This window comes from Neofelis nebulosa, chromosome 7 (assembly GCF_028018385.1).
Source record: "Neofelis nebulosa isolate mNeoNeb1 chromosome 7, mNeoNeb1.pri, whole genome shotgun sequence".
Taxonomy (NCBI): domain Eukaryota; kingdom Metazoa; phylum Chordata; class Mammalia; order Carnivora; family Felidae; genus Neofelis; species Neofelis nebulosa.
Genome location: NC_080788.1, coordinates 85,365,159 through 85,376,920, shown reverse-complemented (window position 1 = coordinate 85,376,920; position 11,762 = coordinate 85,365,159). Strand labels below are relative to the sequence as shown.

The following is an 11,762-nucleotide window of genomic DNA, read 5'->3' as shown; positions in this document are numbered from 1 at the left end:
CCATCATATACCATGAAGTACCATACCACAAATCCTTGTAACTGAAGATTCCAGATGAAAAATTATCTTTCCTAAATCCTTCAAATTTTAGTTGAAGAACTTAATGGCCAGATGTTCGTGTTCACTGATAAAAGATTTCCTTAACAGGCCCACTGTACCCTATGTTAGAGTTTCTCTGAAGCCATATTTTATATAAAAATATTTAAGACTGAAAGCTTAATGCTGTTTTGAACAATGATTAATCTCTGAAAGCTTTAAGTTTGAAAAAGCTTTTAAGAGCAGCGTTTCTGAAATACTCCACACATTCTTCCTTACCCACATTTAGTTATAAATCGGTCATACAGATATCTGTAAGATTATGAGCACATACTTAGGAATATTTTCAAAATCAGTTTCATATTATACTTTTGTAAGTTTTGCCAATAGCACAGCGGACTCTAGAGAGATGACCATACCTGGGTTAAGTAAATTGTCCACTTTACTGTTGTTACTTTGAAGAGGTAATAACCAGTCACCACTATGCTACCATGGCACCTTATACAATATTCAACAGTGGACCCCTGAAGGGTTAAGTCTTCATCTGTCCCTTACTCCACCCACCTCCCTGCAAGGACTTATCCCATAGGAAGCATTCTGGGTCCACTGAGTGACAAAACCAGGATGCCATGTGGATAATCACTAGGTGTTACCACTTGAATACAAACACGTTAATAAATTCATCCCATAACTAGTGTTTTTAACATAATTTTGGAAGCTAGTTATTTGAGTACTGAAAAAGAAAAAAATTAAGTAGTAACCTGCATTAAAAAAAGTAAACCCATCTTAAAATTGGTGTTATCATCTTTTCATAAAATATTCTCAAGGAAAGAAAAATCAAAGTGTTTTTGTCTTGCTCCTTTTATTACACACGGTAAACCATCCTTAGTATGAAATTAATGGTTAGATGTATAAATGTAAGACAACATGAGAAAATCTATGGGGGAAAGTCCTCATTTTAATCTGAGACCAGGAAGATCAGCTCCAATTAGTCTTAATCAGTAATTTAACTATTTTTTTTCTTACAAACACAAATAACAGACACGTTTGATAATTTAACTCTTAATTGGCAATTACGGCTCTAGAATGTCCTTATTTTTTTTAAGAATATTTTAAAACCAAAGCACTAATTTGACATACAGTAAAAGCATAATATAAATGCCCAAATTTCAGATCTGGCTTTTGCTAGATAGAGCCTAAGAATAAAGAAACCTTTCTCCCTTTCCAGATAATAATTTAAAATATAAATAATTGTATTAAGTCCCACTGAATAAAGAATGTGAAAGTTCCTGGTATTATAAAAACCCTAGAGTTTGAAGGTTGATAGTCATTTCATTCTACGGTGGGACAGAGACTGGATTTTGTTTGTTTTCCATAATTACTTCACAGTCTGCCTCCATTTCAAAATTGAGATTCACAAATGAACTGGATGCCCCTGTTTCTGGTTGATCCGTCTGGACAATGGAATCAGCTTGCAGTTTACTCTGCTGGTACTGTCTTTCTGCTTCTTCAGACATCCTGTTTTCTTCTTCTTCTTCTTCTTCCTAAAAAGAGGAAATATCAAGAATTGTTGAAATATAAATGCCCAGAAGAAATATTTGTTCCCCTGCTTTCAACTACTTGTGCCTTTGTTTTTTTTAAACTAAAACATTAGTGTCATGTCCAATTCAGTTTGGTCAAATTAAGACAAGACTTACCTCCCTGTCCCCTGTTCCCAAACTGAAATGGAAACTATTATATGACATTTTAAAGAAAGTGATGTTATTTTTAAAACACGGTACAGCACTGCTTCCCTTAGATGGGACCTGAATTAACTTTGACAAAGGCTATATCTTTTCAGATTCTAATCTAAATTAAAAAATTGCTAGAGGCGCCTGGGTGGTTCAGCCAGCTGAAGAAGTGTCTGACTTCAGCTGAGGTCAGGTCTCGTGGTTCATGAGTTCGAGCCCTGCATCAGGCTCTGTGCTGACAGCTCAGAGCCTGCAGCCTGCTTCAGATTCTGTGTCTCCCTCTCTCTCTCTGCCCCTCCTCCACTCATGCTCTCTCTCAAGAATAAACATTAAAAAAATTTTTTTAATTGCTAAATACTGTATCACTTCAATTATAGGATATCAGCCTATTCAGTGGAATAGGGTGGTCTATTCACTAAATGGTATAACATGGTTAATGCTTCTGTAAGCAGCTTGTATACAGATAAGGCAGTCACTGCCCTCAAGAAGTTTACAATCTAGGAGGGAAGACATGTAAAAAGAGTATTAAGACAGAAAGGAATAAGCACTATAGAGATTTAGACAGTAAGTAATTTCTAGTTCCAGAACTACTAAATTCATGGAGGAAGTGGCAATTGTATCAGTCAACACAATATGGGTAGTCAGTACAGAATAAGTAACCTGTCAAGATCACTCTAGAGCTTGCTTGAGAGAAAACAAGAAAAAGAGAACACTTAGGACTCTTTAATAGTCCAGATGAGGTAATGAGGCTGTAAACAAGGCTGGTAGTGTTAAAAACACTCATGTGTTCATAAAACAGTTTTGAAACCATATAACAAATATAAAGTAAGCTGCCTTAGGCACTCTCCCGTTGCACTCTGCTCCAGTGACAAAGTACTATTCTTGCCACTTCTCCAGATACATGACTTCTCTTCATGCCTCTACATTCTAGCTTTAGCTGAGCTGCCGTCCCCATTTGCTTGAAGGAAAATAATAAAAGATTCCAATATTTATCCCATGCTCATCTATATACATTGGGTGCTTTTTCTAAGCATTTTACATATTAACTCATTTAATCCGTAGAGCAACCCTGAACATGGATGTCACACTTCTGATTATTAAGATGAAGAAACTGAGGCTTACATGGGGCAACTAGGTGGCTCAGTCAGTTAAGCGCCTGACTTTGGCTCAAGTTGTGATCTCCCAGTTCACAAGTTCGAGCTTGCACTGGGCTCTGTGCTGACAGCTCAGAGCCTGGAACCTGCCGCGGATTCTGTGTTTCCTTCTCTCTGCCCCTCCCCCCACTCACACTCTGTTTTCCTCTCTCAAAACATCAATAAACATTTTTAAAAATTAAAAAAAAAAGAAACTGAGGCTTTACAGACATTAAGCATCTTGCTCAAGGTTACAAAGTTAGAAGTGGCAGAGTCAAAACTCGAATTCAGACCCTTTGGTTCTTCAGCCCATGCTCTTGAGAGCTAAACTTTTCTCATTCCTTAAGGCTCAACCCATTTTACCCCCACCCTAAGACCTCACTACATTTGCAGACAAAATTGCTTCACCTCTTTGTACCTTAACAACTGGCACTTACACATTTTTTTTTTTTAAATACTTATTTATTTTTGAGATAGAGAGAGACAGAGCATGAACAGGGGAGGGCCAGAGAGAGAGGGGGACACAGAATCTGAAACAGGCTCCAGGCTCTGAGCTGTCAGCAGAGAACCCGACGTGGGGCTCGAACTCACGGACCGTGAGATCATGACCTGAGCCGAAGTCGGACGCTTAACCGACTGAGCCACCCAGGCGCCCCGAACTTACACATTTCTAATACTTGTAATTTTCTGTGCACCTAACCCTCCACGTCTATATATCCTAAGTATAGAGACTAAGTCTTATTTGCTCATCTTAAAATTGGAAAAATAATCTAAAGAGAGATGTATGAAGATTAAATAACACCTCACATAACACCTAGCACAATGAAATCTAGCTTAGTTTCACACCAAGATCCTAGAGAAATTTCAGTATTAAAAAATACATAAATTAAAAATATCTAAGTTGATAATAACGCTAGAATGAAATGCCTATCCTAAGGGAGCTCTCTTTTGGGCAGCTAAGGACGATATATATGCTCATTACACAACCCATGAAGTCCACAGTAAACCGAACTGAATGAAAAAAATGTAAAAAGGAGACACACCTCCTTCTTCATCCGGTAATACTCATCAATGGCATATTGGTATTTAGGGGTGCTGATGCCCAAAACAGATGCAATCTTCTCTCCAAGAAAGTCACACACTAAGGATACAAAAGTTAGATGACTTACACAATTCCATAAACTTTTCTTAAGTATTTTCTATGTGCAAGACACTGTAAAAATACAAAAGTTACAGTCTCTGCCCTCAGGGAGATTATGAACACTTAATACATCTCTTCTGTGTATCTTCCTTGATTTCCCCAAGAAGCAGCAGTGGCTCTTTCTGGGTTCCTAACAACACTCTCCTTATACCTCTAATTATAACCCATATCACCATGTATTATAATTATCTATTATGTGTCTATTTTTTAAAGAAAAACATATACTCTTAGAGAGTTGGGACACCATTAGGCTGTAGGAGAGGAAGGGCTTGTTCTCTAACACTCACTGAGTGCCTGCCACATGCCAGGCACTATGAAAGGTTAGACTCAGAAGGGCAGATGAAGCACATCCAAAATGTAATCCAGGTCTGAATGTAAAGCTCATGTTCTTTTCATTACACCACACTGTGTAGGTATATCAAGTGTTCAGTAAACGTTTCTTGTATGAATTACTGTTCAAAATAAGCTCTAGTAAAAAGCAGAAAATGACAGAAGCTATGAGGGAATTAAAACTGGAAACAGAGGAAAGCTTTACGATTTAAAACCTATGTTTAAAGTTAGCATGATTAAGTCATAAGGTGATAATTCATTTCCTTCAAATATGACTTAGTTACAGATCAACTTAAGATATGAAATATTAATGAAATTAAAATATAAATGAATTGTAACTACAGGCTCTAGAATAAGCAGTCAGACAGAATGACAACAGTATCAGTAGGAAATCATGTAACAAAATAGCAAAATAGCTGCTGACAGAACTAAGTTTCAAAAACACAAAAATTAATATAAAATAAAATAATAAAGTCATTTTTCAGTTCTTTAAAAAAAAAAAAAAACACAACCAGGAGCTGAAGATTAGATTAACATCTTCCAATGCTAGCTAACTGCTGAAAGCAAAGTAATTACCTCCCTATTGTTTCTCCTTCACTTTGGAGACACCCCATTTGGGAAAGCTCCTGTTTTTGGAGCATATTATAATAGTTATACAATACTCAAACAGAAAAGTAGTACCTGAAAGGGTTGATGTGGCAGCTCGAAGCATGTAAAACCATAAGTAGGGGCCCCAGGTAAGTTTTGTCTGCAACAAGAAGTCAGGTTAGCAACATTCATACCTAAACTCATTCTGTATATTTAGGCCAGAATGAAGTAATCAAATACTTGGTTGGCACATAAAACATTCTATAAATAGTACTATAGACTACAATGCAACTAAAAATTTAAAAGTTTTATAGACAGAATTCTACAAAGACATTTTATATTTACCCATTTAACTACCAGCACCTTAAACCCACGGAATAACCAAAAAAAGCAGCAGCCCCTAAAAATGGAGTTGGTAAGTCACAGTCTTGATTATTTATGAATTGACAATCTATAGCCTTTCTCCTGTCTTGCTGTTTTGTTGTCTTTATTATTATTTTTTTTTTTAATTTTTTTTTTCAACGTTTTTTATTTATTTTTGGGACAGAGAGAGACATAGCATGAACGGGGGAGGGGCAGAGAGAGAGGGAGACACAGAATCGGAAACAGGCTCCAGGCTCTGAGCCATCAGCCCAGAGCCCGACGCGGGGCTCGAACTCACGGACCGCGAGATCGTGACCTGGCTGAAGTCGGACGCTTAACCGACTGCGCCACCCAGGCGCCCCTGTTGTCTTTATTATTGATAAGCACAGTATCAGAGAGATGATGCTATAAATAGAAAGGGACCTTAAGAAATCATACAGTACATGGGAATGCAAACTCGTGAAGTCACTCTGGAAAACGGTATGGAGGTTCCTCAAAAAATTAAAAACAGAGGGGCGCCTAGGTGGCTCAGTCGGTTAAGCGTCTGACTCTGGCTCAGGTCATGATCTCACGGTCTGTGAGTTTGAGCCCCACGTCAGGCTCTGTGCTAACAGCTCAGAGCCTGGAGCCTGTTTCAGATTCTGTGTCTTCCTCTCTCTCTGACCCTCCGCCATTCATGTTCTGTCTCTCCCTGTCTCAAAAATAAATAAACGTTAAAAAAAAAAATTAAAAACAGAACTACCCTATGACCAAGCAATTGCACTACTAGGTATTTATCCAAGGGATACAGGTATGCTGTTTTGAAGGGGCACATGCACCCCAATTTTTATAGCAGCACTATCAACAACAGCTAAAGTATGGAAAGAGCCTGAATGTCCATCGATGGATGAATGGATAAAGAAGATGTGATATACACATATACAATGGAGTACTACTTGGCAATGAAAAAGAATGAAATCTTGCCATTTGCAACCACCTGGTTGGAACTGGAGGATATTATGCTAAGTGAAATTAGTCAGTACGAGAAAGACAAATATCATATGGCTTCACTCATATGAGTACTTTAAGATACAAAACAGATGAACATAAGGGAAGGGAAGCAAAAATAATATAAAAACAGAAAGGGGGACAAAACATAAGAGATGCTTAAATATGGAGAACAAACAGAGGGCTGCTGGAGGGGTTGTGGGTAAGGGCCATTAAGGAATCTACTCCTGAAATCACTGTTGCACTATATACTAACTTGGATGTAAATTTAAAAATAAATTAATTCAAAAAAATTTTTTAAATCATACAGTACAACATACTTTATGATACAGTAGGCAAATTAAGATGCAGATAAATGAAGCAGAATAAGGGTATATCAAATGAACTTTCAATGGTGGGAAAATAAATGACCAATAAGCAACAAGATGAGTTTTTGTTTCTTTAAAGGTTATAAAGGGACTAGACCATATAGCCCAAGACAAGCTGACTGTATATTTATAGGACCAATGGTAGAATGCAATCTACATTGTACAATTCCATTGTTAATCTTGATGCTGCACTTCCCACAGAATACTTCTGTGAAGCTTGCCACACAGATGACAGTTTGCCTCTGTGCATGAAATCAGTGATATAAGCATGCTTCACTATACCAATATTTTTGTTTACCAAAAGGAAGTAGAGAGCAATCAATCAAATAACAATTATTATTATTATTTTAATACTGTTTCCAGGAAGGAGAAAAAAGATAACATTCTTAGCTAAGATATGTTCATGATTATAAGGGTATTAAAACAGCAAACACAGGAATATCTGTAACTGGGTAGACGAACTAAAGAGAAAAGGGGGAAACATATAACACAATCTTCTCATGAAAAGTAGGTAAGCGAATTTCTGTGACAGGATTCTTGGAAAGACACAGAAGTGAGTTAGCTCCTCCACTTCTATTTACACAAGAATGAGTGTCCAAGCAAATACATTCAACTAAGAAAATACTGTATATTTATGTTTTCGTCAATCAAATCTAATATATGTATATCTTCTACATTCAGAGCAGGAAGCATCTCTCTTATTTGAGGATAAGGGTTATTTTAGGGACTCAGTTTAAGATGCTCTCATCTTAATGTTTACCTTTTTTTTTTTAATGCTTATTTTTGAGAGAGAGAGAGAGAGAGAGAGAGAGAGAGAGAGAGAGAGAGAGAGAGAAGAGAGAGCAAGTGGGGAAGGGCAGAGAGAGGAAGACACAGAATTCGAAGCAGGCTCCAGGCTCTGAGCTGTCAGCACAGAGCCCAACGCAGGGCTTGAACTCACAGACTGCGAGATCACGACCTGAGCCGAAGTCAGACGCTCAGCCGACTGCGCCACCCAGGCCCCCCTTCATGTTAACCTTATAGTCCTTCCAGCAAATGGGACAGTGCAGTAATCTAGGGAATGGAACCAGTTTCTATAACACATTATAATGATAGGGCCAAGAAACTACTTAGAAAGGGATTAAGCAGGCTTTTGAAGGAAAGCATATATTTATAAGTGGACCAATTCTCCTGTGGTTGTTTCTAGAGAGATCAATTGCTAATAACCATGTGGTTGGTGACTACCAAAAAGTCAAACCTGCTCCAGAGCTGAGGAACCGGATAAGGATCCCCGAATAACATCTATCATCACACACAATTATACAGAATGAACGTATAGGGCTCTTTGTTTAGACACTGACCTCACTGAATCAAAAGGACAGATGACTCAAGAGCCTACAATGGAACCTTGCCACTACTGCCAGCATCGCTACCGCCACCACCATCCCAGTAATAAGTAAAATGGACTAGATCTTGGTCTTCAAGACTTCCAGTTTATGATGCAAACTCAAGTTGATTCATTTTTTCTACAAAAATTTAAGTATCAATCTCTTCCTGAACAAAGTATCCATCTCTTCCTTAATAGAGAACTATTAAGACTTGCTATCTTTTTGGTTTTTAAACTTATTTTTTATTATTGTTTAAATGTTTTATTTGTTTTTTATTCTCAAATTAGTTAACATTCAGTGTAGTCTTGGTTCAGTAGAATCCAGTGATTCACCACTTACATATAACACCCAGTACTCATCCTAATAAGTGCCTTCCTTAATGCCCATCACCCATTTTCCCCACCCCATCAACCCTCAGTTTGTTCTATTAGGAGTCTCTTATGGTTTGCCTCCCTCTCTGTTTATACCTTATTTTTCCTTCCCTTGCCCTATGTTCATCTGTTAAGATTCTCAAATTCCACATATGAGTGAAATCATGTGATGTCTTTCTCTGACTTATTTCACTTAGCTTAATACCCTCCAGTTCCAACCACATTGTTGCAAATGACAAGATTTCATTCTTTTTCATCACTGAGTGGTATTCCATTGTATATATATACCACGTCTTCTTTATCCATTCATCAGTTAACGGACATTTGGGCTTTTTCCATAATTTGGCTATTTGTTGATAGTGCTCCTATAAACATTGGGGTTCATGTAGCCTTTTGAATCAGCATTTTTGTATCCTTTGGATAAATATCTAGTAGTGCAATTGCTGGGTTGTAGGGTAATTCTTTTTTTAACTTTTTGAGGAACCTCCATACTGTTTTCCAGAGTGGCTGTACCAGTTTGCATTCCCACCAACAGTGAAAGAGGGTTACCCTTTCTCCACATCCTCACCAACATGTTGTTTCCTGAATTGTTATTTTTAGCCACTCCGACAGGTGTGAGGTGATATCTCATTGTGGTTTTGATTTGTATTTCCCTGGTATGAGCGATGTTGAGCATCTTTTCATGTGTCTGTTAGCCATCCGGATGTCTTCTTTGGAAAAGTGTCTATTCATGTCTTCTGCCCATTTCTTCAGTGGATTATTTGTTCTTTGGGTGTTGAGTTCGATAAATTCTTTATAGATTTTGGATACAACCCTTTATCTGATATGTCATTTGCAAATATCTTCTCCCATTCTGTCAGTTGCCTTTTAGTTTTGTTGTTTCCTTTGCAGTGCAGAAGTTTCTTGGTTTTTTTAGATTTTTTTTTAGTGTTTTATTCATTTTCTGAGAGAGAGAGAGAGAGAGAGAGAGAGAGCGAGCAGGGGAGGGGCAGAGGGAGACACAGAATCCAAAGCAGGCTCCACAGCCCAGAGCCTGATGTGGGGCTCGAACTCACGAACCATAAGATCATGACCCGAGCTGTAGTCAGACGTTTAACTGACTGAGCCACCCAGGCACCCCAGCTGTGCAAAAGCTTTTTATCTTGATGAGGTCCCAATAGTTCATTTTTGCTTTTATTTCCCTTGCCTCCTCCAGAGGCATGTCAAGTAAGAAGTTGCTGTGGCCGAGGTCAAAGCAGTTGCTTCCTGTTTTCCCCTTCTAGGATTTTGATGCTTTCCTGTCTCACAATTAGGTCTTTCATCCATTTTGAATTTACTTTTGTGTATGGTGTAAAAGTGGTCCACATTCATTCTGCTGCATGTTGCTGTCCAGTTCTCCTAGCACTGTCTTTTTTCCACTGGATACTCTTTCCTGCTTTGTTGAAGATTCATTGGCCATATATCTGTGGGTCCATTCTGGGTTTCCTATTCTATTTCATTGATTTATATGTCTGTTGTTGTGCCAGTACCATACTGTCTTGATGATTACAGCTTTGTAATATAGGTTAAAGTCTCGGATTTGATGCCTCCAGCTTTGGTTTTCTTTTTCAGCGTTACTTTGGGTATTGGGAGTCTTTTGTGGTTCCATACAAATTTTGGGACTGAACAACTTATTTCTAGATTACAAAAGTAATGCTTATTTACTGTATAATACTTAGAAAATGGGGCAAAATATAAAGAACATCTAAGCTACCCATTTTTCCACTACCTGTAAATAATTATCATTAATATTTTAGTATATTTTCTCAGTCTTTTCCTAAGTGTGTATGTTTTTTACAACACTGTCATACTTTCTCTATCCTGCTGTTTTTCCCATTTACAATATTGGCATTTACCCAAAAGAACTGAAATCTGAACCTTGAAGAGTTATTTCCACTCCCATCTTCACTGTAGCATTATTCACAACAGCTAAGATGTGGAAACACCTAAATGTCCACTGACAAAGGAATGGATACAGAAATTGTGGTGTATACATATAATTGAAAAATTCACCGTAAAAAAGAAGGGAATCTTATCATATACAACAACCTAGATGAAACTGAGGACATTATGCTAATAAAATAAGCCAGTCTCAGAAGGACAAATATTGCATGATAGGCCATCAATCAGCATTTCTGATCCTGCCCACAAGCCACCTATTACTGAGACTAAGTTCCAGGTAAATGCAGTTGACAGGTAGGGGATTCCTTCTGTCAGCCCCCATTCATGGAATGGAGGCTATACCATGGGCATGGTGCCACTAAGAATATTGGGGCACTGATAGGCCCGGTTCATGAGGCAGTGAAAAAAACCAAAAAGATCTAAGGCTCCCCACCTCCACCAAGCAGTCAGCTCTTAAAGTAGGTGTATCACTCAGAAATGCACCACTGTCCCTACCACCAACTTCAGAGCTCTGGTTAAGAGATTTTGCCCAGGAGAATAAGCCATAAAACAGATAGTTCCTAATCTTTTCCCAAAGGAACTGACTTCATTTGCAACAGAGCTGGAAAAGTTCAAGCCCAAAGGGTGCTCTCAAAATCAGTAGAGATTATGGTGAAAGGTAATTGAGAGGAAGTTCTTAGAGTCTATAAAGATGCAGGCTAAACTATAGGCCAGCTAGTTTTTTTTTTTTTTAATGTTTTTAAATGTTTTATTTATTCTTGAGAGAGAGACAGAACATGAATGAGGGAGGGGCACAGCGAAAGAGGGAGACACAGAATCCAAAGCAGACTCCAGGCTCTGAGCTGTCAGCACAGAGCCCGACATGGGGTTTGAACTCACGAGCTGTGAGATCATGACCTAAGTCGAAGTCAGATGCTCAACCGACTGAGCCACCCAGGCACCCCCCCATTTTTTTTTTTTTTTTTTTTTTTAGGAGCTAGTTTGTAGCAGAGAACAGGACATGGGGAGGAGACAGACTTCACTAAAATAATCCAACAGTCACTAAACAGAACAAAACAAAACAAAAACACAAGCAAATAATAAGACTGGGTGGGAGGGAGGAGAGGGAGAAGGCAAGGGGCAGTACCCAGAGTTGTTGCAATATGTTATCTAAAATGTACAATTTCCAACAAAAAACTAAGAGTCATGCAAAGAAACAGAGAAGTATACTCTGTACACAGGAAGAAAAGCAGGCAACAGAAACTACCCATGAGTGACTAGATGTTGGATTTAACAGAAAAAACATCAAAGTAACAGAAACCATAATTAAAGAAATAAAGGAAGGAATAACAATGTTGCATCAAAAAGACAAAATCAGGAGCGCCTGGG

General features: G+C 38.1%; 1 protein-coding gene across 3 annotated transcripts in view; it reads right to left on the bottom strand.

Annotated features, from left to right (window-relative positions):
* Positions 1-879: 879 nt before the first annotated feature.
* Positions 880-11,762, bottom strand: part of SRP54 (signal recognition particle 54) — a 71,182-nt gene continuing 60,299 nt past the window's right edge. For 2 of the 3 annotated variants that reach the window (XM_058738808.1, XM_058738807.1), the window contains 3 exons: positions 5,112-5,178; positions 3,943-4,040; positions 880-1,580 (listed from right to left, as the gene is read on the bottom strand). In XM_058738808.1, the coding sequence (XP_058594791.1) occupies positions 1,374-1,580; positions 3,943-4,040; positions 5,112-5,178 (372 nt within the window). In that variant the 3' untranslated portion in view covers positions 880-1,373. The remainder of the gene's footprint in view (positions 1,581-3,942; positions 4,041-5,111; positions 5,179-11,762) is intronic. The other variant, XM_058738809.1, reaches the window with a different exon arrangement.